General features: G+C 41.3%; 1 protein-coding gene across 5 annotated transcripts in view; it reads left to right on the forward strand.

Annotated features, from left to right (window-relative positions):
- Positions 1 to 27,187, forward strand: part of DOCK1 (dedicator of cytokinesis 1) — a 359,595-nt gene that overhangs the window by 52,196 nt on the left and 280,212 nt on the right. For 4 of the 5 annotated variants that reach the window (XM_077930360.1, XM_077930363.1, XM_077930362.1 and 1 more), the window contains 12 exons: positions 476 to 572; positions 1,891 to 2,039; positions 4,423 to 4,558; positions 5,273 to 5,430; positions 6,274 to 6,355; positions 8,208 to 8,343; positions 11,196 to 11,268; positions 13,695 to 13,837; positions 15,349 to 15,474; positions 17,692 to 17,816; positions 19,080 to 19,178; positions 24,640 to 24,712. In XM_077930360.1, the coding sequence (XP_077786486.1) occupies positions 476 to 572; positions 1,891 to 2,039; positions 4,423 to 4,558; positions 5,273 to 5,430; positions 6,274 to 6,355; positions 8,208 to 8,343; positions 11,196 to 11,268; positions 13,695 to 13,837; positions 15,349 to 15,474; positions 17,692 to 17,816; positions 19,080 to 19,178; positions 24,640 to 24,712 (1,397 nt within the window). The remainder of the gene's footprint in view (positions 1 to 475; positions 573 to 1,890; positions 2,040 to 4,422; positions 4,559 to 5,272; positions 5,431 to 6,273; positions 6,356 to 8,207; positions 8,344 to 11,195; positions 11,269 to 13,694; positions 13,838 to 15,348; positions 15,475 to 17,691; positions 17,817 to 19,079; positions 19,179 to 24,639; positions 24,713 to 27,187) is intronic. The other variant, XM_028729952.2, reaches the window with a different exon arrangement.

The following is a 27,187-nucleotide window of genomic DNA, read 5'->3' on the forward strand; positions in this document are numbered from 1 at the left end:
TTGCATAGCTCCTTCAGTAAGCACCATACTTTAGACATACTGTGTAGTATGGTAGTTGTATAGTACTCAGATGATGCTTTATTTAAATGTAGTAATTTAGAGGCGCAAACACTGAGGACTTGCAAAATAGCTTTTCTTGTCCTTGAAACTAGCAGTGTTTGGGTTTGAACAGAATCCCTTGTAATGACAGGTGATGTGCAGTTGGCGGGTTTGTGTGTGTGTGTGTCTGTGTGCTTATGAATACCAAATACTTACTCTCTCAAGCGTGTACCCATTTTATAATGTTGGAAATGATTTTTTTTTTTAAAGTTGTGATTATGAGTTTTTATACCAAAAAGAATTGGGTAGGTTGTGTAGAACAGCACAATTCGGCATTGGTATCTAACAGCTGATGTAATTAGAATGCAATTACATTTCCCTTCCTTTTTTCCTCTTCTTCTATATGAATGACATTCTATGTTTGCTTGATTCTTAGACAACATGAAACTGTTATACCCAGCGAACTACCACTCATTCAGGAGGTTACCACCACGCTACGGGAATGGTCTACAATATGGCGGCATCTCTATATTGTAAGTATAGAAGGTTTCCTAAGATTCATTTTTGAGGGTCCTGTACCATTGGTCCTTGAAAAAGCCTGTAGCTCAGTTCACAAAATCAGCCAAGCTACACCAGTCAAAAATATTACAATGGCCATGGTGCCAGTAGTTCAAGGATATATACCAGCAATGGAGAACCTCTGACCTATGGATCAAATTGGGCTCACTGGCCAGATTGGCACTCCTTTTATATGCAGACTCTGCCTGTCAAAGCTCCCAGGTTCCATTCTCATCATCTTGTGTTTAAAAAGAAACTTGCAGCTGTCTCAAGTGGAGTGGAGAGCGATTGTGAGTTGGAGTGAACCGTTCTAGGGTAGATGGATCAGTAGGTTTGATATATAGTATACGGTAACCTCATATGTCTCTATATGAACAAAAAGGCCATTCTCTTTCTTCCCTCTTCCTTCTAGAAATTTGGGTTGCCAAAATGCTTATAATTTTCATTCTGTTATTGATTCACACATGCATTTGGCTGAGCACACCTGCATGCATTTAACATGTTTGTGTGTATATATAATATTGTTCCTGAGTATTTCCTTGTGTTGCTGCAAATGAAAACCCAAATGTAAGGAACTGAGAAAATTCACTTTTGCATCGGTCTGGTTTCTCCGAGTTGTGTTTTAAAAACTGCTTTGACTATTCTGAAGAAACAAACAGACACACAGCAGTTATAAATTCCAGCCTCTAACTACACTTGCTCCTGCTAATGCTGAATTCAAGAGCTGAGTGCTGACAACTTTGTGTTCTAAACTGGGCCACCCGCGAATGAAAGGGAGGTCCAGGGGTATTGGGGGGGGGAACTCTGTGGTAAGCAGAAATGCATAAAACTTAAACCCCCTCCCCAGAGTGGGCAAGCCCCTTCCCAAATTGTATCTGAGGAATATGCCTGCATGCTGCCTTCATGCTGCTATGAGAACCTGGCGGCTTATGGGGCAGAGTGCGGGTGCAGATACTCATCTTCAGCCTCATGGTCTTTCCTCAGTCTGGTAAGCTCTTAAGTTGTGGATTCCTAGCACCTTTTCTGGGCTTGGAGGCTAGGCAGAGAAAGCTCCAAATGCCTTGCAAGGCGGACAGTTTACCCACATTGCAAGGCTGTAAGGAGGCTGAGAGGCAGGTCCAATAGCATTCGCACCCCGAGGATAAAAACAGAATACTGAATCGATACTTGTTTATTATTATTTTTTAAATCCAACTCCCAGCACTTTTGCTGCTGTACCACTTTGGCTGTTATTGGTCTTCTTCATAATGAAGTATAACAGAACTAAATGCGTACTGTTTTCCTCTTTTACAGCAAGATAACAGAGAAATGTTCCATAATGTAAGGCACATGATATATGATCTTATTGAATGGAGGTCACAAATACTCTCTGGAACCCTACCCCAGGATGAGCTCAAGGAACTTAAAAAGAAAGTCACTGCCAAAATTGACTACGGAAACAGGTTTGTGATGTTGTTTGAAATGCACAGCCTTTTCTTTTTTCTTTTTGTACGTAGAAGTCATATGCATATAACTTGTATAAACCTGCAAGAAACTGTTGCATTGTGGGGTACTCCTGTTCAATGTTCTAGTCTACCAGTCATGCTTCCCCCCCCTCCGGATAATCCATTTCATTTTACCTTGCCTTGGGCTTTCTGCCCCTGACAGACAGACATGGCATTCTGTGACCACTGATCATGTGCAGTCTTCATTAGATAATTTGGGGGGGGTTGGCTTCTTAGTTTCCCCCCTATATTTTTTTCAGCTTCTGTAAACCTTAGGGATTCCCCAAGCTGACTTTTCATTTCTCTATAACCCCATTTTGGCTATGTAGTGGTCATAACTCAGCACCTGAATTCCTTATTAGTCCTTTCCAACTCTTCAATCCTATGATTAGCACTGTATTATTAATTAGCCATTACTTATTCTTCCTTGGCTGTAAGAATGTAAGATCCTGAAGGTAAAGGCAGACATGATATAAAAAGATTTGCAGTCCCTTAGCCATAACTGGCTTCTCTTGCAAATGTGAAAAGTTGGTATTTTCAGAACTTGAGCGGAAATGTGTGCTGAGATAAAACATAATTAGTTCATTTCCAACCTAGCCCTACTAAGGTATAAATGTTATGCTGGTCTTCACCCTTGGAAGTTCTTTTAATCTTAGAACTGAGAGAATCTGAACTTTAAGGTGAAGACAGATGTAATGTTTTTGATATGATGGGATTGGTTTGAACACTCGGTGCTCTGAAAAGAAATGTCTTGGAATGGAACAAATCTGTGTTCAGACCACTTCCAACCTATTGAAAATTTCATATCTGTTCTCTTACTTTTTTCGAAGAAAGCTTCCAGTCTTCCGTATTAGAGATGTATGTTTCATGTTACTTACTGTCCAAATAAATTCCTAGAGTACGATCTAACCTCTGTTTACCAAAGGGCTGAGATTTGGCTAGCAAGTTTTCTCAAAGACAGCAAAAACTAACACACCAGTGCAGCAAATAGGAATTGGGACAAAAAAGTTTTTCCAGAAATTGGATCTGTTAAATAATTATAGACATTGTAAGTATTTTGCCAAACTTTTTATGAGAGCGAATTTTAACATCAGGTTTTGTGTGAAACATATTGTTTTTGAGGGCTCCTTCATTGGGACTTACGAACTCAAATTAAGAGAAACAGCCATGTCATTTTCAATATATGCTTTCTGTAGCGAATGTTTGTAAAAAATATTACCTAAGAAGATTACCTTGAGACCTTTTTTTGCATTCAAATTGTTAAGTGAAGGCTGTTTGCAGTATTTGAAGCTGGAGATGTACTGCTGATTTTGTAACTTTTGTGCTTAAGCTTACTAACTTTTCACCAATTAATTGATTCAAATTCCAATTGCAGTAACAAACATTTGGGTAAGTTGGCTCTGGATAGATTATTTAAACATTTGAAGACTGGCTACAAATGATTTGCAACCCTCCCAACATTATTATATCATACAAGATTTATAGTCCAATATATGATTTGTAATCAATTACCGTATTTTTCGTCCCATAGGACACTCCGTCCCATAGGACGCACCTAGTTTTTTTTGGGGGGGAAATAAAGAAAAAAATTTTTTCCTTTATTTCCCCCACAAAACCAGGCCGGGGAACAGCAGGATGGCGGCGCTGCGCCTCCCCGCTGTCCCCCAAGTTTGTGGGGCTGGCCAATATCTGCCTGGCGCGCGGGGCGCTCTGCTTCAGGGCGCCCCACCCGCTGGGTGGCAGGCTGCTATCCGCAGCGTGGTGAGCCCTGCGGGAATTCCCACGGGTTCCCCAGGCTTGCTGATAGCTTCCTGAAGCCTGGAGAGTGAGAGGGGTCGGTGCGCACTGACCCCTCTCGCTCCCCAAGCTTCAGCGAAAGCCTGTATTCGCCCAATAGGACGCACACAGATTTCCCCTTCATTTTTGGAGGGGAAAAAGTGCATCCTATAGGGCGAAAAATACGGTAACCACATGTTGTCAATATCAATTAAGTGTTTTAAATTTGTTGTTAGCCGACCTGAGCCCGGTTTTCTGAACTGGGAAGGGCGGGGTATAAATAAATTTATTATTATTATTTATTAGGACACCAGAGTTAGCTAACTTCATTTAAGCTTTATCATAGACGTATGTCATAGATTTGGAAAAGTCCTTGAATTCACCTTCTGCTTCTGTAACTGGTTGGGTTCTGATCTTGGTTTAAACCAGGGAATTTATGAATCTTCCTGTAGCTTTGTCTAAAAAGCCAGAGTATTTTAATGCACCAAACTGCTTAATTGTGTCTAGTTCAGATTAATAAGAAATTGCTGTTGATTCACTTGCTGTTGTTTTCCTTTTCATACAGAATTCTTGATTTAGACCTAGTGGTAAGGGACGAAGATGGCAATATATTGGATCCTGAGCAAACCAGCACCATCAGCCTTTTCAGAGCTCATGAAATAGCTTCCAAGCAAGTGGAGGAAAGACTGCTGGAGGAAAAAGTAATGAAACATAATGCATACTAGTATATATTATGAAATGTGTAAATGGTGTTAAGGACTAGCAATGACATTTAGATTGTGAATGGCTTTCAAGGTTATGTTTTCAAAAAACACATTGCACATTTCTCCTGGCTATAGCCTTTGCTACAGTCCTGAAGGAACATAAGCAGTTTTTTAGTTGGCACAGTAGCTTTTAGCATTTGAATTCGTAGATCATAGATTTAAAACCTCCAAGGGTTTAATTAGTCACTAGTCTGCTCACCTGGGGCACGATAAAATTGGTGAATTGAACCTTCCCTTGCCACTGTATCAGCCTTGCAGTGCTATGCTTCCTACCTCTCTGAATCTTTTAGATCTGGGAGACTCCTGTTTCTAATGAGAAGAGAGAAGGTTTGCAGCAACCACAGCATGTGGTACTTGCCTGCATGGATGTCTTGCTTGTAAATGACCAAGAAAGGCAGCTCTGCCAACCCTGCAATTGTCCTTCCTTCTCTTACCCCCCTGTCAGTTTCTAGCCTAGTTGCATGCTGCTTATGACACATGAAAGATGCATGGAGTGAGAGTGGAGAGGGAGCAGATTAGTGAGCAGGAGCCAAATGCACAAATATTTGCAGGGCTGGATTTATGTAAATGTTTTTATTGTGGTGGGTCAGTTTGTTTCTTAGTCATCATAGAGTACTTGGTAAGTTCCTTAAAAATTCTCTCCTGTTTCAGTCTCAAAAGCAGAATCTTGACATTAGTAGGCAAGCCAAATTTGCTGCGACACCTTCATTTGCCTTGTTTGTAAACCTGAAAAACGTTGTCTGCAAAATCGGAGAAGATGCTGAGGTCCTTATGTCTTTGTATGATCCTTTAGAATCCAAGTTTATCAGGTCAGTGCTGTACGGGAATGTTTTGTTTGCTTTGTTAACTGTTATATTTTAGTTTAGAGACTGCCTAATCCCAAAGGCACAGGACTAGTCATATGAATATACACTCTTTACTTTAACCCCCCCCAAAAAAAAACTTTATTTGTGAATGGCAGGGAAATACATCTTCCTGAAGATATATAGAAAAGGTGATAGTAAAGAATTTCAGTTCCCATGATATACATTCAACACCCTGCTCTCTTCTGAGCTGCACAAAACACTCCTATGGCAGTCCTCTCAGTGAGAGGGTACAGCATTTATCTCTTCAATCCTTTAAAGTGGGAATTATAGTGATGAACATCACAAATGCCTGTTGAGGATAGTAAAGACGAAGGCTGTAAAGCACACAGCACATTTACAAGTATAAATGGGCCTAGTGCTCGCATTTTGACAAGCATCTGGAAAAATGGCACCGTGAATTGATACAGAAAATCTAAACCTTGAACTTCAGAAGCCCATTTAAATTCTTTCAGCTTTCAGATAACATGCCCTTTTTTGTAATGCAGGGGGGGCAGGAATCCATCAGGATTCTCCTTACTCGCCCAGAGCACATTTCTTCTGCGGCCCAAATGGAATGTAAAATGAAACAAATCCATGTATTCCTAGTTCCTGTTACTGCTTAAATGTGTGTTCTTGTGTATGTTACACATGTACAAAACACTGTTGTCTAACAGAGGCAATATTGGCTGAGTAGAATCTCTGTATGCTTGTTAAAATGCAGGTTTTAATGTGTCACAATGTGACATATTTAGCTTTTGCTTGTAAAATTGTGATGTAGCTGATAAACTGATATGTTTATTTACGCAGTGAGAATTATCTGGTGAGGTGGTCGAGTTCTGGGCTTCCAAAAGACATAGATAGATTACATAATCTTCGAGCAGTCTTCACGGTAAGTTTGCAACTTTTGAGGTATTCTATTGCTTCAATAGTTTGTGAGGCAACAGGAAATCTCCAGCGGGGGAAGGCCATCGCTTTGTTACAGAGCACTGCTAAAGGGCTGTGGTTGAACCTCTGGTTCAATCCCTGGCATTTCCAGGGCTGGGAAAGACTGGAGAGCTGCTTGGCTGCTAGTGAAGACAGTACTGAGTTAGATCAGCCAACAGTCTGATCCGGTATAGTGCCGTTTCCCATGCTCCTGCCAAAGTCTCCTTTGGTTGGCTCCACTGCACACCAGCCTCAGGTTGGTGCAGAAATGGGCATTGATTGCCTTCCAGCTTCTGCCTTCAAGGACTGGAGCTGGGTTAGGAGAAGACAGAAGCCCCGTTCATGCATTTCTTGCTTCCAGAGCATAGGTATATACAGGAAAGAGCAAAGCTGTGCTTTAGCCCTACCGTGTCCCCCTGGCCTCTCTCGGTAGCCACATGTTGCAAACAGCTGTGTAAGCAGAAAGCTGCTGCTTGCAGCTAGCGATGCTGTGACTGGGATACTTGAATGATCAGGTGAGCAAGAGCTCACAGAACCACATGCAGAACATAGTTATTGGGGAGGAAGAAACGTGACCGCATGGCTCTGCACTGCAGATAGAGAACTTCAGACCCAGAGACCAAATGTGGCCCTTCAGACTCTTCCCAGGCCACACCCCTCATTAGCACTTCTCTGTACCCCCCGCAAGTGCTTTTACCCTAGCTATAAAGTGTCCTTGAGCACTAATGCTTGCCTGTATGGAGGGCAGAGAAGTGTGAGTGCAGAAACCTCTGGCTTTTGAACCACTGGAATGTAGCCTACAGTAGAAAGTAGGGCTGCGCGGTATATCGTCCAAAACTGGTTTGACATCCATATTGTGATATTGGTTTAATTGTTTTTGACCTGGCAATATATCCCGAATCATGATGTGTATGTGCGTACTATGTAGAAATCACAATGTGGGGAAAACTGTGAAGCCAGCCAATGACTCTACATAGCTCCCTCCTTGTTTCAGACATTGTGATATATCAGTATATAGTGATGTTCAGCTGGTGATATATCACAATGTTGAAAACCAAATGTCGCCTAGCCCTAGTACAAAAGTCAGCCTCTGTTGTTCCACCCACTTCCCCCTCTGCTCACCGTTGGCATAGGGTGCTGAGAATTATGCCCTGAGGGGATTTAGTTTTTGGACTTTTTTTTTTAATAAAGGTCCTCCTTTCTTGGTATATACACTTCAGCACAGCACTCCTGTAGCATCCGAGTGTGGCTTTAATTGGCCATATCTGTCTCATAGGCAGTATTTCACTTGCTCCTAGTTTTGAACCCACATGGACTTTCATGTGGCTTTAGCTCAATTCTGACACATGCTGAAGGAAATTCTTTGAGCTGCTAAGGGCACTAAGATTTTTGATGCTTTTGCACTGGGGAAAAAAAAGTCACGTGAACCATTTCTGAAGACTCTTTGACTATTGTGTGGGAAATACATTTTTAAATGAGTAGGAATTGTTCAGGACTCTCTAGTCATTTTAAAAATTTCCATGTAAATGTATTCCTTGATCGTTATGAAACTTTTTTGTCATGCAAATAACGGTTGAAGGGATGGCAAACTGAGAAGGCTAAATAGCAAATAATCTTTCTTCTTATGTAATCCAGTGGCAATTGTTGGCTTTGTAAGGGGGGAGGCATTCTAACAGGGGGTAGATTGTAACTAATAATGGGAAATGGTCACTTTCTGTTTTCTCTAGCACCTCAAAAGATATTTCTTCTTATGTAATCTTATGTGGAAATGTAAGTGCAGTTTGCAAAGTAAAGGTATGAAAACTTAATGTTTCTAGGACCTTGGCAGCAAAGACCTGAAAAGAGAGAAAATCAGTTTCGTCTGTCAGATCGTACGAGTAGGCAGAATGGAACTAAGAGACAACAACACAAGAAAGCTAACCTCTGGGCTCCGGCGACCTTTTGGCGTAGCAGGTAATCCATTCTCTTTAGGTGCACTGTCAAAATGTTCTGCAAGTAAGAGCAGCTGTTTGGTATTGAACAACTGCTGACTTGGCATGTTGAAGTTTTGAGAATAATTATTCAGCCTGTTGGTTATATTTATTGAATTTTATGCCTAGATCATTTGCAGCTTGCCAAGGAATGTGTATGTGCCCTTCCCATGTTTATAAACAGTGGTACCTCGGGTTACAGATGTTTCAGGTTACAGACGCTTCAGGTTACAGACTCCACTAACCCAGAAATAGTACCTCGGGTTAAGAACTTTGCTTCAGGATGAGAACAGAAATTGCGCGGCGGCAGCAGCGGGAGGCCCCATTAGCTAAAGTGATGCTTAACCTGAGCAATTTCAGGTTAAGAACGGACCTCCAGAACAAATTAAGTTCTTAACCCGAAGTACCACTGTATTTCAGAAGAGCCCTAGTGCAGAAGCAGAGTAGCTATGGCAAACATAATATTTGCTGCATAAAATGTAAAGTGCTAATTTCCCAGAATGGAAGGGGATGGGTGGAGAAATGATGCAGTATGAAACTGTATAAGGATTCCAGAAAATGGCATGCAGCATTTAATAGGGATGGTAGAGCTGAATCATCATGGGATACTGACCAGGGCTAGAATAGACAAACTAGATGTTGTTGTTATTGTTGTTATTCCGCCCTATACCCATAGAGCTCAGGGCAGTTCACAACATAAAATTACAATATGAAAACCACAAAATACATAATGAAAATAAAAACAAAGACAACCCAGTAATCCCCGCCTCCCTCAGCATATTTAAAAGGGCATTGGAAGTCAGTCAGTCAAAGGTCTTGTTAAAGAGGGACGTTTTCATCTGGCACCCAAAAGTTTATAATGAAGGTGCCAACCGAACCTCCCTGGGGAGAGCATTCCACAAATGGGGAGCCACTGCAGAGAAGGCCCATTCTTGTGTTGCCATCTTCTGGCCTCTCGTGGAGGAGGCAGGGAAGAAGGGCCTCAAAGAATAATCTCAGGGTCTGAGTAGTGACCTCCCTGAGGTGCAAGCATGGGCTCCCCAGATGACAAGAGCCCTGGCTGTGGTGGTTCAAAGGAAAGCAGATCAATTCATTTGGCATCAGGTTGGCTGCGGGTGTTGCCAGAAAGAGGCCTACAAGACACCATCCATCTGTCTTAGAGACTCCACTCTAGATTTGTGTAGGCCTTAGCCTTTTCTTCTCCTGAAGATGTCCCACAAGGCAGCGGGTACAGATTTTTCCTCAGGGTTTACTCCCAAAGACTTTCTTGTGAACGAGTATATCTGCAAGGCAGGAGAGATTTAGGATCAGAATTCTCCTTCTCTTATATGGACTACCTTCCCAGGCTGATGAGCCCCCTCTGCCCCTTATTTCCCTCTACAGCACTTTCAATAACCGTCTTCTTGACAGTTGGACTCACAATGAGTCTTGTTTGTTCAATCCACCAGAATCTGTCTTCACATGCAGGGAAAGTCCATAACTCACTGAGGGTTTGAGACCCATCAGTTACCCCCACTTGGTTTAGCTGGCCAGTCGAAGCCATTCCCAGGGTGTGGCTGCTGTTGTATGCTGACAGCTTCTAAGAGCCATAGGTGAGAGCTGAGTGCAGCGTGGGGACCAAAGGTGGACAAAATACCCCTCTCCTTACTCCTTTACTACAGTGATCCAAAAAGCTGGACTTGATCCGTACTCTTCCAGCACCAAGTTGAAGAAGTGTACTGGATCTGTTTTCATTACTGAGTTTCCCATTTGGAAGAGCTGAAAAAAGATGGAATATGATGTTAAGGACTTTGCTTGAAGAAAATATATTGATACTGAAAGTTACAACAGCATGGCTCTGATGTAAGGGAATGGATGACTGGTTTTAGTGCATTAGATCCTTACAGTATACTTAAGCAGGACATTTGTCCACAAACATCCAGGTACAAGTGGCCAACAGAGGCAGTGCTGGACTGGCATATACAATGTATTTCTCCTTACTGCTAGATCATGGTGATGTCTGCTAGTAAAACTGTGTCTCTTCAGAGATTGTTTGCTGCTGGTGCTGTGTTACCAAGCCATGGCATGCTGTCTTCTGAATGTGCCCTAACTGGTTAAAATAAGAATAACCTTTCCACTTTCTTTGGGCTTGGATATCTCTTTCATTAACCCATGTCTGGTCTGGTGCAAATTGCCTTACTGAACTAGCATACTGAACACTAGCATTCCACATTGCCTGGTTTTAATGAATGGTTGTATTGGTTTCTTGTTGTTTTTTAAAAAAATTATTTTAATGTTAATATTAATATTGAGTTTCATTGATTATGTTTCTGTAAGCAGTTGTGGAATTTTATAACAAGATGTGCAGCATATAGGTATTTTCAATAAACAAGTTTGAAGACTTGGTAGAGGATATTTCAAGTTGCAAATGAGTTTTTGAAGTATATTCTGTTCTGCATGCATATTTGTATGCCCACAGGAGAATGCACCTAAATGTTGTAAAAGGTTGTAAAAAAGAAAATAAAGCAAGTTTCTCTCTGAGATCCATTATTATCTTTAGTCTCACAGCATCTGCCATGAAAGTGTGAATTTATTCTGCAGTGAAGTGGGTTATCAGTTGTAACATGTTTCAGTATGTGATGCACAAATGCATAGCCATTATTAGCTTCAGAAGATTCTGCTTTTTCCCCTGATGTGAATATAGCAGGGCTATCTTTGAACCTAAGAATACATTTGTCGTAAAATAGTTCCAAACTGTCTGTTGTGAAGCACAAAGATGTCTTTATGCCTCTTTGCCACTTTCCCTCCCTTTAGATGTTGATCTCTTTAACGACATTTCTCTCTTTTTGATTTCAGTAATGGATGTAACTGACATAATTAGTGGGAAAGTAGATGACGAGGACAAACAACACTTCATTCCATTTCAGTCGTAAGTATAAAGTAATGCAGTAGTAATGTCAGAGGAGATTTCCAGCAATATTATAGTGGATTATGACTTTCCAGATTAGAATTTAGCTCAGATGGTTTCGATAATGAGAATGCCAAGAAAGGGAAAAATAGTAGTGTATGGCAGCTATAAATATTACAGCAAATTAGCAATAAAGTCACTTATTTTTAGCCTGTTTTGTTGAGGAAATTAATCAGATAGCTTTGAACTTCTGTGTAGCTTTTTGCTTGTATAGATGTGCATAAGCTGAGGACACATTGGATGTTTAATTGACATGTATAGTTCACAAGGAAGCAATTGTTGCTGCTATTTCCAGATTGTTATTCTAAGATTTGATTAGCAAACACTCAAAGTCTGTCCTTATTACTGTTGTGGGAAAGGAAGCTCCAATTTAGCTATAGAGCTCCCCACTTGGAAGGGCTTTCCATCCATTTCTATGGATGAAAGAAAGGTGCTGTGTGTGTTGGTTGGTCACCTCAACTGAAATAGCTCCCAAGAGCTTAGCATGCACAGAAATGTCTGGACTGCAGTCAAGGCCTGAATAAGAAATTTAAATTGACCATGAGTCTCCTAGTTTGTAGAGATGTTGAGAGCGTTGAGCAGCCGTAGGTACTGAAATACATTATATTCTCTGGGAATAATTAAGGGCAGTGATACAGAATCTTGATGACACAGTGTGAGAAATGGTTTTGCTTCTTTGGGGGCTTTCAGTAAGCTTACAGGTGAATGCTTTTGGGCACTTTACTAAAGGTGGAATTCAGTGTTTCACTTTTCCAAGCGTTGTAGCTTGCCATGATTCCTCTCCGCCCCCCCACCATGTACTGTTCTGAGGGTACTCTTGGGCCCCCCAAGCCAATTTGTGGGGGGTAGCACATGGGGGAGGAGAGGAGGTAAAGCCCCACTGTGCAAGTGGAAGACCTTGCGTGTGGCTTCCACTGACAGGACAGGGTGAATCCTAAGTCTTTTTGTAAAACCACTTTGAGATTTCTTTCTACAGTCAAGTATATAAATGTCATGAAGTAAATAAATAAATCTCCAAATAATGCACATTGTGGACAGTGGTTATGCATTGTGTAGGCATTGGCAATATTTTCTTACGCAGTTTATAATCAGATGTACTTTAGGTAACACATGCTGCTTAAAGAAAAAAGCAGTAGACATAAGAACATTGAAGTAAGTTTACGTGGAAACCTGGATAAAATAAGAAAGTGGCATGTTGGAGGGCAGATGAAACAATATTCAATTGCTGCGTCAGTACAGGGTGACAATTTATGGGTCCTTCAAATTTTTTGTTTTTATAGTAATTATGATTAATAACAAGTTAATAAAGTATTGTAGTTTAAAATGAAGTTAGGTGTAATTCAGGGACTCTGGAAGAAGAGTACTTTCCATTCATGCTTTGTGGCAGTTATAAGTTAAGCTGCGACAAGTGTATTGGGAGATGAGGATGAACACTGACAATGCATATTTATGGATAAAGAAAAGTAGATATTAGTGAAATGCTTACAAGTTTCTTGCTCCATTAAATTTGATTTATAGCAGTATGCATAAATCAGAATTTTGAAAGGATGCAGAATAATATGCGCCAAGGTTCTCTTTTCTTTTTCCCTCTCCTCTCCCATGGTAGATTAAAATGTTCTTCAGAAAAACTCTGCATCAGGAATGAGCAACGTGCACTGGCGATGAATAGCTTTGTCATTCCCAATGTTGACTTAAGAGCTGAACATGTGAAGCAATTTTTTTCTTACTCATTTCACGTTGTGCCTTTGTTGTGCCACTTGGCATTTTTCTTTTCATATCCCGGTTATTTCATAGCCAGTGAAATGAATACAAACACAACGGCTGTCACATGGCACTGTGGCGTAGTAGATATGATTTTTCAAAATGCTGCATTTCATTTATAACTTCAATTTCATCTTGTTCAGCCATAGTAAAAATGTTTCTTGAATTTCCTCTTATTTTCTCCCTTGCTCGAAGCTACTTCTGTGCATAGTAGCTTTGCTTTTCACCCTTCTGTTAACTCTCATTAAGCCACGGCTTAATTCACGTCACTTCTGAAGCTAGTCTCAAGCATTCCATGGAGTAGTATGTTTTACATTTTGGTGTTTTGTTATTTTATATGTAATTTCTCAGGCTTTTCATCTTTCATCTGCAAACAGAGCTGGGATCTGGTGTACGTTTCTGGAATCACAAGTTTGCTTTACTTCTCTTAATTAGATTTACATCTTCCTGATTATCTTCTTATGTCTGTGTTGTTCCCTTTCCTATCCTTCGTCTTCGTGTTGACTAATGAACACTCTTTGTCAACTATGTGATACGCTCCTCTGTTTCTTGTTACTGTGACTTCTGGTTTTCTGTCCCCCATCCATTGTTACCTTTTGGTGTTGGTCGTCATGTGCATCCTCCAGGCTAGCCTTGGATAACGCCATTCGACACAAGCAGTTGAACATATCATCCCGTTTTTCACCCAGGGTGGCAGGGGAGAATGATTTCCTTCAGACTGTAATAAACAAAGTGATTGCTGCTAAAGAAGTTAACCACAAGGGTCAGGGTAGGTACTTCGCTTTACTTTACACTGTTAGCATTAGAAATGATGTAACTCCTCCCATTTTGTCTGATAACTTTGACATTGTTCTGAAGGGAATTGATTGAATTGTGTTCAGCATGGTGACATTGCCTTTTTTTTCATGGGCACATCCTTGCTTCGTTGGGAAGTTTGATTACTCAGATGATGAAAGTCTTAACTACTCTTGATATATGCTCTTTAGTACTTTTGCACGCAAGTCTTTCGGCCATTTCGCTATCACGCGACACATCTATCATTTTAGAGAGTTACTGCTTGCTCTTTATAGTGAACATTTCCAGTTGGGTAGCCGTGATAGCCTGTTGTGCCAAACGCAACAAGTTCTGCTTAATCTTTTCAAGATGCTACAATACTCTGTCCATGTTTGCTGTTTAGTTTCCAAGACCTGCCATAGCAGGTATGTGTGCATTTGGTTTATAAACCTATAAACGTAGGGGCCAAATGTAGCTCTTCATTCATCTCTGTTGAGCCTTCAGGACCCTGCGAGGATATGCTTCATCTCCCCTCGCTTGCCCTGCTCTGCACCATCCTTGAGTGCTTTTGCATGGCTGGAATGAGATGTGATCCTGCCTGGGTGGAGGATGAAAAGGTGGATGTACGCATGCCTGTCTAAGGTCCTATTTCCATTGCTTGAATGTAGCCTATTGCATAAAGATGCGAATCATGGCTTTTCCCCCCAGTTGGAATTTGCAGGAACTCAGTTCTGGCACCTCTCAGGTGGGCACCATTGCCAACAAGAGAGGCGTTCATGGTGAGAATTGCATCTGTCGCTTTGTTTCTTCCCTCACTTCACTTCATTTGACCTTTTTCTTGCAGGTTTGCTTATGAGGAGGTATGAAAAGAGTAACCCAACTCTACTACATACCTTCTCTACTCACCTTTTCTAAGGTTCTTCTTTACCAGATAGTGATACTTTTCAAGAGCGCAATCTTTCCCATTTCTCACATATGAAGTGAAGTGCGGGCATAAAATAAATTATTATTATTAATAATAATAATAGCAACCCGCCTGGGATCACTGAACGATGAGAGATTCAAGTAAGAAATCGAAAAGGACTAGTCACACGGCACATAGATAAAACTGTGGCATTCGCTTCCACATAATATGGTGATGGATGGCCCCCACTTTAGATGGCTTTATCCCCATGCATTTGTTAAAGCCACCAATGGCCTCATTTCCTATATTTCCAACAGTATCTGAGGTGGTGTTCCTCTTGAGCTCCAGTTTCTTATGACCATGAGTGGGAGAGTGCTATGCGCTGACATCCTGCTTGTGGTACCTGGGTGGCCAACTGTGCTAATCAGGATGCTGGACAAGGTAGTCCTTTTGTCTGATTCAGAAGGGCTTGTGTAATTAAATGATCTGTCACCTTATTACCACCAAAGGTTAAGGAAATGTTAAGAGATTGTTTTGCACTTGAAGAATACCGTTTTATAAACAGCTTTTTCTGAACTAATGCATTGTACTTAATGCTACAGGTTTATGGGTAACGTTGAAGCTTCTTCCGGGAGATATTCATCAGATAAGAAAAGAATTCCCTCACTTAGTTGATAGAACCACAGCTGTGGCTCGCAAAATGGGGTTTCCTGAGATTATTATGCCTGGTAAGTTTCAACAAATTCTTGATCTGATGCGCTTAAAATATTTTAGATGTTGCTAATGTTCTTTTCTTGAAGGTGAACTTGAAGCAGTTCATGGGAAAGTATGAATTGACTTGGTTTTGGGTTTTTTTTAGTGTTTGTGTGAGATTTGGCTTTAGAATTATATTTTCAATCTACTTTCAGACTCTTTATTAATAATGTAGTAGCACTACTGTAAACACTGTGGACTAACTGTGCACAGATGGTGGAACGTCTAGTTCATTTTGTTTCAAAATTCAGATTCCTGGTGTGTTTTGAGTACTTGGGCTTTTAATGTATGTTATAAATGAATCTATGAAGCAATAAAGGCAGACTTCAAAAGCGGCTCTGTTGCTTGCGTGTCCAAATGGGCTATCAAATGTGTAGCTTATCCATTATTGCATACAGATGTGTGAACATCTTTGCAAAAATATTTACTCAGTATTTTTTGAGAAATGCTTGCTTTGTTCGTTTAGTCCAGGTTTATAAACAAAAACATTTAACTCAATTGAGGAGCATTTATACCTTTTCAATTACATTTCATTAATAATAACGCCAAAAATTCTGAAGATGGGATAGGCATTGTAGGAAAGTTAACCAACTGGACCAAGCAATTGTCTGCGTTTGAGGAGCACTGAAAATGATGGCAGAATTAGGCCTCCTGAGCCAGAAAAGCTGAAGGGAAGGAAGTTGACAAGAAGGTTAGCTGCAAGAGATAAGAAGGGTAGAAGCAGAGATAAGACGCAAATATAAGCAAGCCACAAATGCAGATTTAAACTCTTCAGGAAAATAAATGGAAGGTGACCTGGAGATATTTATAGGTACTCAGGCTCATTAAGAATCAATAAGTAGAAAGTGATGCTGAGGAAGCTCTTTGAATATAGAGAAGAGAATAGAGCATTCAACAACATTTCTTCCAGACTCAAGAATGGGGCAAGAAGGAAGGGCGGTTCTCAGGATTCAAAGGGTGCTAGTACTGAAGAATGCTAAATCTTAGCATTCTCTGCTATGTGCTGTGTTATCAAGTAATCCTCTCTGCTTGCGATCAAATCAGAATTTGTTTAGGAATTTGTCCTTCTTTCTAGTATAACTCAGTTTCCATCATTGTTTATGAGAGTGCTGCATCATTAGGCATTTTTGTTTGTTATATATGGCAGGCATTAATTTATTCCCAGAGTAGAATGTGGATTGGAGCTGATTTGTCAAAACCAAAATGTTCTGTTTATCTTGGATGATAAATTTTGAAACTTTTACCTAAACTTGCGTTGTTTTGAATACATGCAGCCTCAAATCAAAAAGCACGCACACACTCACACACACGAAATACTATTTATTCATTGAAGTATTTCTATACTGTCATATCATAAAATATCAAGGTGGTGTTCACTGTCAAAACATCAAGTATTTTTTTTTTTAAGTACAGATAATCATTAAGGTGCCTGCCTACTTAAAAATTAAACAGCAGCAAAGGCCTTTTTGCAGAGGAAAGTTTTCAGGAGATGCCAGAAAGTAAAAAATGAGGATCCGTGCCAGATCTCTGCTGGAGAAGTATTCCATAGCACAGGACCGGTGACATGATATACCCAACTTCTAGTTGAGACCAGTTGGGCATCTGTAGCACAGGGAGCAATTTACAGTGCTCATCTATATAATCTCAGTAATTAAGCTAATATAGAAGGATTCAGTCTGTTCTTAACATATCCTGGATCCAAATTATTCAGAGCTTTGCGTATTAGCACAAGGACCTGGCCTGGGAGCATATGAGCAGCCAGTGTAGATGTTTTAGCAGAGGTGTCACATACTGTTCTCCACCTGCCCAGATCAACAGTCTAGGCACTGCATTCTGCATCAGGACGGCCAAGGCTGATCCTGTCCCCATACCAGGCCTAAACTCAGATTGAAGTGGATTCAAATAAAGTGTCATTCAGGAACACTTGCAGCTTTGAGGTGCAGTTGTACCAGGTGTACTTGCATTTGAATACACCCACCCACCCATATGCATACCTTATGAGTAGATAAAACTTCTACTTCACAACTAAACTCTTGACATTTTCATAGGACAGGAGCCCTAACACTAAAGAGGAGGTTAAATTAAGAAGATATAAATAATAGGAATGTTAAGATTTGTTTTCTATTTATTGATAGACCATAAAATGCTGTACTAATCGTTTTGCTTTCTTTCTCTTTTTCTCTCTGCCTCAGGTGATGTCCGTAATGATATCTATGTAACATTAGTTCAAGGAGATTTTGACAAAGGCAGTAAAACCACAGCAAAGAATGTAGAGGTTACAGTATCCGTTTATGACGAAGATGGCAAAAAATTGGAGGTATGTTGGGTGCTGGTTTATTTCCTGTGCTAATTCTAAACCTTTTCCTTAGTGTATGGCTTATGACTGGTCAAAATAGGATGTGATCAGATATTGCCAAATAATTTGGTATTTGTAAAGCATTAATGTACACCATCAGAAAAGAGTTTTGCATTTCCTGACTCCATTATTTAATGACCTGGTTCACTGTACACGGCAATTCTATGGCATTGCAAGACTGTGAAAATATATGGACTCCTGGATAGGAGCTTGCAGCTGCTTTGCTTCACCCCAGTCCCCTTTGGCTTAACATGTTTTCTGGATCAAGACTGGTTAAGCTCTCTCCACACTAACAGTGTACTGTTGCCAAAGTTTTTTCTTGGCTGCAGCTTGTGGCTAGTAAGGAGGGAGCCTAACCATGGTTGCAAGCTCCTCTTCAGGTAGGAGACATCACGTTTATAAGCGTTTCACTAATCCATAGTTTGGCTTCCTGTGCTGTGCGAACAGGAACGGCATGTGTGAACTTGGAACAGCATGTCATATGTTTTATTTCAGATAGTACTTCCAGTTCTATCAAGAGCCGCTTTTTTTTTCTAGACTTTAATACAGACCTCCCTCAGGAACTTTATGGAGCGGACAGCTAGATAACAAGCCGGGAATACTCGCTGGGTTCTGTGGAAAACAAGATAGAATCATGGGTGGTCATATTCAGAGATTAGTCACTGATGATTATCTGTGTTCCTGTTTGGAGTTGCCTGCAGTTAAAGCAGGTGGTTAGCAGGAGAAGATTTGCTATGCTGCTGTGTTTTGTTCTGACGGCTCCATCTTTAGGGGACAGGAAGCCTCCACTCTGCCATTGCTAACAATCAACACCATAATGAAATGAAAACAGTAAGTTGCCACCCACACAGTGGCATCCTTGGTTTAGTGGAATATTTGACAATCTCCTACTGTTGTCAAATAGTAGACAGTGAATTGACAGTATTTGTCTGGTCAGTTGACCCATATACCAATCCTGATATTCCTGTATCTTCTGAGTGTGTCAGAATATGTAGGAAACAGTTGTCAGAATTAACAGCGGAATTTAAATTATTTGAATGGAAGATTTCTGTTTCAGATATGACAAAACCATTTTCTGCCTGTTGTTTCTCTGTCACCCTGCTGAGGCTGGTGACATGAATTTTCAACGTTTGTGTTTTCTTATTAAGTGTAACAATAGCATTTGTTTATACATGCAAGTAAAAATTATATAATGTGTACTATTTCCTTCTTTCTTTTTAAAAGAATGTCATTTTTCCTGGTGCTGGAGATGAAGCGCTTTCAGAATATAAGTCTGTGATATATTACCAAGTAAAACAACCTCGCTGGTTTGAAACTGTAAAGGTATGTCCAGTGTTAGGATTCCTAAAAAAAAAAAAAATGAGTAAGAGAGAATCCAGTTGATAGACTTGCTATATAGCTGTCAGACAAAAGAGGTATCTATGCCAGAGAATGTTTAAAGGTTGCTAAGAAACAACATAGATGAAGTCATTGACTGAATGTATTTATCTCCCGGTCTTCTGGTTAAGACAGCTTTGACAGAATTATTCCAACATCTGTCTTTCACCTCTTTTGAATTAGAAAACTGAACAGTAAAGCAAATGATTGCAATGTAAGATAAAAATGTATTACTGTAAACTGCACAAAAGCACTGTGGAATTACTGGGATTTCTCATACATTGTTAATGAAACTAGAATTGCAATAGCAGTTTACCACAGCAAATGTTAACTATTGTAAAAGCAATGCATATTAATAGTACTATAAACCCAAAGGTTTAAACCCAGTTTCAAAATTCAGGCCTGGGATCACATATCCCTCCTCCTCCTCCTCTTCCTCCAGCACAGCCTTAAGAAAACTTTTTCTTCAATTCTAGATTAATCACAGCTTGCTCTGTTGTTTTAGCTTCTGCCAACCTAACAGTTCAAAAGCATGCCAGTGCAAGTAAATAAATAGGTAACTCTGCGGTGGGAAGGTAAATGCCATTTCCATGCGCTCTGGCTTCCGTCACGGTGTTCCGTTTTGCCAGAAGCGGTTTAGTCATACTGGCCACATGACCTGGAAAGCTGTCTGTGGATAAACGCCGGCTCCCTCGGCCTGAAGCGAGATGAGCGCCACACCCCATAGTCGCTGAACTTAACTGTCCAGGGGTCCTTTACATTTACTATCTTTACTATGGATAGTAAAGTCAAACCACAGTTTATAAAGCTGGCTTATTTCAACTATTCAAAGATAAGATTAATAATTTCTTAGGGCTCAGCAGTTAATATGAAATGAAAATAGGAACTTTTGGTCTGCTTTTGTGCACAGTGGGAGGGGGAAACAATAGTCCAGAGTTCAGTTAGGCTTTTCTTGTAACACTAAACTATGGTTTAGCATCTTGTCTGAATGCAGCTACTTATGTATTTGCATGTGCATTTGATGAAGTTACAATCATAGGGCATCCTGTCAGATGGCTGTTGAGTTGGAAGAAATTTAGTATCTAGAGAACTATTTGATGGCTGGGGAAAATGTGAGCAGAACACATGGATTCTGGATACAGTGGAACCTTGGGTTGCAAACGTGATACGTGTGGGAGGCACGTTCGGAACCCGCACCATTTGCAACCTGCAGTGCTGCATCTGCACATGCGCGGGTCGCGATTAGGTGCTTCTGCGCATGCGCAAAGCGCGATTTAGTGTTTCTGCACATGCGCGAGTGCCGAAACCCGGAAGTAACCTGTTCTGGTACTTCCGGGTTCGGCGCAGTGCACAACCCGAAATCACATAACCTGAAGCGTCTCTAACCTGAGGTACCACTGTATAAAGAATTGAAAGAATGTCTGAATTCTCTTAACAAAAGCCGGAGGTCCAGGGGCTTGACAGCAGTAGGTTTCCATGGGAATCTTTTATGGCAGTAAGATTTGTGCTCAGTGCCGTGGAAGGAATGAAGGAAAAAGTAATCGAAATGGTGAAGCAGAGTTAGAATATAAGCAGCCAAGTTTTGGCATGGAAGTGAAGGAATGTATGTGTAGCACTAGAAAAGCAGAATGTAGGTAGTCAAGGCAACAGGCTTGTCATAGGAAACTGCCTTTTATCAAGTCAGACAATTTGTTCATCTAACTCTGCATTATCTACCCTGACCGGCAGCAGATCTCCAAGATCATAGACAAAGAACCTTCTGCGTTCAAAGCGTGTGCTCTGCTACTGCTTTGTGGCAGCTCCAAAGCTTTAGCTGTAGGTGTTAATCCCTATGGGGAGGTAGATGTGGCACATGATAGTGGGAAAATGTCCTTGATGGCATTGAAGAGGGACTGATACTAAATAGTAGTGCAAATTAACCTTTGGCAACGCCCAGAAGCTGCCTTAACTTCACTTCCTGCACAGTGGGTTCCCCTCCACCGACTTTCTCTGTATTTTAAAAGGAATATCTAACATCTACAGATACTGCTTTTGAGGCAACACAGGCACAAACTAAGGGATTTAAACCTCTTTCCCCATCTTGGAAGTACATCTAAGGTTGGATGATCTGATTTTTCTAGTGAATAAAATCTTAGTTAGGTGGCAAAAATGGTGCATTAGAAAAAAATTATAATATGAAAGAGTGAGGGTGGTGACGTGTGCTAAACAAATGCAATCTTATATGGAAACAAATATCTGCATAGGGTTATTTATATTTACATGAAGTGTTCTGACATTTGGGCAGGGGATAGTATATTATTATGAAATAGGGGTGTGATAAATGAAGAGAAAACAGGTGAATAGGAAGGGCAAATGTTGGTGAGACAAAGGTTAAATTGAATTGACAGTTCTGCTACATATGGACAGCAACAAAACTGAGCTGCTGGATCTAAGAGTGCCTATATGGATTGATGGAACAGGTGTGATGTAAATGTCAAGGTAGACAAGGTGAACATAGCTCCCGAAATTGAGGCGTGTCAAAACACTAGAATCTGTCTGGCCTGCTTGTGACTGCTGTAAAGTTCTGCAGCAAATGATAGCACTCATTCCTTATTGGTTTGTAGAGCTGAAAGCTGACAGTGTGAGGTATTATTTTATTTCCCCCTCTGGTATTATCAGGCTTTAAGGCATGGAAGGAAGGCCTGCTCCATATCCCTGAGTTATACTTCTGGGTACAGTATCAAAACAATATAGAATTACATCTCAGGCTGCTTTAAGCCATCCAGTGCTCTGATCTGGAGGAAAGGCAAGATGGAACAAAGTATATTTGTTTTGGTATTATAGCTCAAACAAGTGGTCTTAGTTTAATATATTTTTCAAGGTGGGCATTCAGAAATGATTTCACAGCTTGTTTTCTTAGCGCTGTTGTGCTTGAATCATGAGTATGTTGTTATCAAGGAGGCTCACCTATATCCAGACCTTTTAACTGATGTCCCAGACTGAGTTAGAACATAGTTAAGCTGATTCATTTTAACTGACTTTTCCAGACTCTACATTGCATTGTGGAACAAAGTTATGTGTTTATTTTGTTAAATGAAAATCCACACTATTTCCATTTTTAACAAAACCATGCTCAAGGCAGCTTATAACAACAGCAACAACATTAAACTGAGAAGAATTAAAAACCAGCAACAGGAAACTCTAAAACAAGATCCATTAAAAGCACCCAGAAAAATCAACTAAAGTGTTAGAACCACTGTCAGGGGCTCAGGGGCTGAGCCAAAGGGGAAAGAGGAGTTGGAGAGCGAAGGGGAGGAATCTGAGGGGAGCTTAGGAGGGTATGACAGTGACCCGAGAGATTCCATGAGTCTCTCCAGCGAATCAGAAGATTCTCAGAAAGAGGCGCCCAGGGTCAGGGCAAGGGGGGCCAGCGGTGAGTCCCCAAGCGGCAGCTGGAGATCAGGGCCAGCTTCCCTGCCAGAGTGTAGCGGGGGGGAAGAAACCCACAGATCAGAACCGGCGTCCACTCTAGCAGGGAGAGAGAGAGAGCCAGAGCTGACCACGCCTCCGTCGGAGAGTGGAGGGGCGGAGCAGAGGTCAGTTCCAGCCAGCCCCTCCGAAGGAGGAAGCAGTGACAGGAGCAGTGTAGCCGTTAGGAGGAAAGTGGCCGGCTGGGCGCGCGCGCCAAGTTCAAATGTGCAGGCGCGCGGGTCAGCAGAAAATCCGGATTGGGAGCCAGGTCCCAAAGCCCGCCGGAGACAGGGGGAGGAGTCAGAGGAATACGCCTCCGAAGAGTCCAGGAGGAGTGGAGCCCCAGGGGGCAGGAGGACCCAGAGGAGAAAAGAGCAGAGGAAGAGGTGGAGCAAAGCTCGGGTGTTAAACTGGTGTAGGGGAGGGGAAGAGTCAGACGGAGCTTCGACGGTCTAGAGTTACAGACGTAGGGCTGCGCGCCACGGATGTAAAACCAACAATGAACTTCAATAAAGACTTCTGTATATAAAGAGACACTGGCGTTGGTCCTTTGTGAGCTGGGACCTGAGGCACCCCTGACAACCACTAAAATAGAAGCTGAAAGGAGCAAACACGATTTTACCTTGTGCCTATATGCTGTATGGGGAGATCCCAAGTGGGCTGAGTCCAAAGTCAAAGTTAGGTAAAGGTAAAGGTACCCCTGCCCGTACGGGCCAGTCTTGACAGACTCTAGGGTTGTGCGCCCATCTCACTCAAGAGGCCGGGGGCCAGCGCTGTCCGGAGACACTTCCGGGTCACGTGGCCAGCGTGACATCGCTGCTCTGGCGAGCCAGAGCCGCACACGGAAACGCTGTTTACCTTCCCGCTAGTAAGCGGTCCCTATTTATCTACTTGCACCCGGGAGTGCTTTCGAACTGCTAGGTTGGCAGGCGCTGGGACCGAACAACGGGAGCGCACCCTGCCGCGGGGATTCGAACCGCCAACCTTTCGATCGGCAAGCCCTAGGCGCTGAGGCTTTTACCCACAGCGCCACCCGCGTCCCAGTTATACCTCAGTAAAAAGTTAATAGATGGTCTTGGTCAGTTTTCCCCTATATTCCATAAAAGTACTGGTGGTATAAGGGACGTGGGTGGCGCTGTGGTCTAAACCACAGAGCCTAGGGCTTGCCGATCAGAAGGTCGGTGGTTCAAATCCCCGCTACGGGGTGAGCTCCCGTTGCCCGGTCCCTGCTCCTGCCAACCTAGCAGTTTGAAAGCATGTCAAGTGCAAGTAGATAAATAGGTACCACTCTGGCGGGAAGGTAAATGGTATTTCCATGCGCTGCTCTGGTTTGCCAGAAGTGGCTTAGTCATGCTAGCCGCATGACCCGGAAACTGTCTGCGGACAAACACCAGCTCCCTTGGCCTAAAGAGCGAGATGAGTGCCGCAACCCCAGAGTCGTCCACAACTGGACCTAACAGTCAGGGGTACCTTTACCTTTACCTTGTGGTATACAGGACAGGTTGCTTCTTTAAAGTTATGAAAAATCACATTTTATGCTCTGTAAATAATAATGCATTGAATAAGATTGATGCTGTTTTTTCTGTTTACTATTACAGTTTCTAAAACTGCAATAAGTATTTAAAAAACATACTTGAAAAAAACTCTTTTGAAATAGCTGCATAGCTATTTACATGCCTTCTTCATTGCATCAGATTTGCGGCAAGTGGAGAATGCCTGCAGGCAAGGATGCAGAATTTTTTTTATAACTTAGAATCCATCTCTTCCAAGTTATAAAAACTTCTCTGTCTTTTCAACTGCATGTTTCTTTCTTGATTAGGCAGGCACTTTAATTACAATCTTGTCTTGCTTTTTGTTTTTATAAGCTTTGTTGCCCGCCACCTTGATATTTTATGAGAGTTGGTAGCGTATATATATTTTTACAAATAAATGGATGTGTACATTTTCTTTTGTGAAGGTTGCAATTCCCATTGAAGATGTAAACCGCAGTCACTTAAGGTTTACCTTTCGGCACAGGTCATCACAGGACTGTGAGTACTTCTCCCCTGCTCATTTTACTTGTAGTGTCTGTGTTTACTTTAAGGAAGTCTCTGTTTAATTTTTATTAATGATTTGGAGTCCTTTTTCTTTCTGAATTTGGGCCCTTTCCCTCTGACCTCACTTTAGCTGACTTTTGCTATACCTTCCTCCGCTTTGCATTTTCACAAGTGAGTAAATTGTCAACAGTGGGTGCTGGCAGGTAAGTAAGGATATTTTTATGGGGAAAATAAACTAGCTTGCTTGCATTTGTGTGATCCTCATTGGTCGTGAAGTTCAGTTGTGAGGAATGCTTGCTAGTAACTTATTTGTTAGCCAAGTGCCGACTCTATCAGGCTTATGATGATGTTCTGATTAAAGTTTGATATATTTTACATTCCCTGTATCTGGCTTGTGTGGACTTTTGATTTCTCACAATTTATAAGGGAAAAAAAGAGCATGGCTTGTGTGCTTGAGTTAGACTGGCTCTCTTAACTAATGTGCTTGTATTTTCTGAAGAGTTGCAGTTTGAATTTTCATTACACCATCAGCATAAGAATCAAAGCTTTAATCATGTAACCTTCACTTGAATGTATTTAAGAACTTGTAATATTTGACACCTACTCCATAATGGATAATGCTTGTGTAATTAAAAGCTGATATTTTGATATAAAAATTAGTCATAAGAATGAAAGTAGTGCTTCCTTTAATAGAATATTTAACAGTTTCACTAATGAAAAACAATATGCGGCAAATTACTGTCATATTTATGAGACTGAACTACAAATTGATTCAGTAGGAAGCAGTCACATTACGTTGCAGCAGTTCATGGGTGGCCAGACCTATTGAGCTTTGGATTATTGCATTCATTATGGGTTAAGACTCAGGACTGCCACAGCGCTTTTTCATATATATTTTGGACTGCCATAGGGTTGATGAGTGTTGCCCTTCTGTCTCTATTTCTCACCTGCTTGCCCTGTCACTTTGCTTCCTTGAACTCACACCAGCGGGTTCTTTTATTATTAATGAGAGAAAATGGAAGTAGCTGATTATAGGCTCATTGGGTTCAGCTGTTGACCCAAAAGGAAACATGAACTTTCTACTGCTGTGTAGATTATATTTCGGGATTTCCTTACATTATTATAAAGATAGAGTGTTTTAAGGGGTTGTGGGGAAAGGTCCTGAAATCACAGCCCTCCCCCAAAGTGCTTTCTTTCTTAAGAAATTGAGGAAGATAGGCTTTAAGAACAGACATCATCATCATCATCATCATCATCATCATCATCATCATCATTATTATTTATTAAATTTGTATACTGCCCTTCATCTGAAGATCACAAGGTGGTCACAACATAAAAATAAAAAATGAGAATACAAAATACATAATAAACAAAAATAGAAACAAACCAATAGCGCCCCCCCCCCCCCAGAAACACATTTAAAAGGCCATAGAATATTAATCAGTCCGAGGCCTGATTGAAGAGAAATCTTTTTGCCTGGTGCTTAAAGACATACAGTGAAGGCACCAGGCGAGTTTCCTCAGGAAAAGCATTCCACAAATGGGAAGCCACCCTCAGGACCTCTCATGGAGGAGGCACACAAAGAAGGGCCCCACATTATGATTGCAGGGTCCAGGTTGGTTAAATTGGGTGTAGCACTTGAATTTCATTCTGCATAACAAGTTGAGATAGTCCGGAATAAATAATACTGTTTGCAGTTAGTTAAACACTATCACGGAAACTTCCTTTAAGGAGTAAAGAACTAGTATCTTAGAAAGTATTTCTAACCTGGTTATAATAATTCTTTTTCGCAGCACGTTTTCTTCATGTGTACATTCTTGAATAATCTTTCTCATGAGCGTATGAAGCCGCCTGAAGATTAATAGCACACTGTAGCCCAGACTTCCTAAAGTAATGCTTTCCACATGTTTCGGATCACAATTCCCATCATTCCAGACTATTGGCTATATTGTCTGGAGTTGTAGTTCAAAATATCCAAAGAGCACCAGGTTTGGAAAAACTGCTCTATCCCTTATGTCTTGTGCCACGTAGTGTATGGGTAGCCAACATGGTGTCCTACAGAGGTTTAGGAGTACAACTTCCATTATCTCCAATCATTAGGCATGCTAATGGGATTTACAGATGACAACATCTGACTGACACATGTTGGCTACCCTTGTGCTACTGTATAGTCTTATAATGGACCCAGGGCCAGAATACCACATAGCAAGAGAGAGCAAATTTAAGGGTGTGCAAAGGGCCCAAAGGCCCTGCCTGTATTTTGGAATTTTGGAGATTGAGGAGGAGGCATAAAGGAGCATGAGCTCATTATTCTACCTGACTCCTTTTGTTCCATTAATCAGGGATTTGGTAAATAGCTTGTGTAGCTGGTCTTCTAGGCGTTTGAATGTGGATGCCTTGCTGGGAAATGTGGATAACTTCTCATGAGCTGCCTTATGTGGAGTGGCACATCTGGGTCACTGTTACGTA

Source organism: Podarcis muralis, chromosome 6 (genome assembly GCF_964188315.1).
Source record: "Podarcis muralis chromosome 6, rPodMur119.hap1.1, whole genome shotgun sequence".
NCBI lineage: Eukaryota > Metazoa > Chordata > Lepidosauria > Squamata > Lacertidae > Podarcis > Podarcis muralis.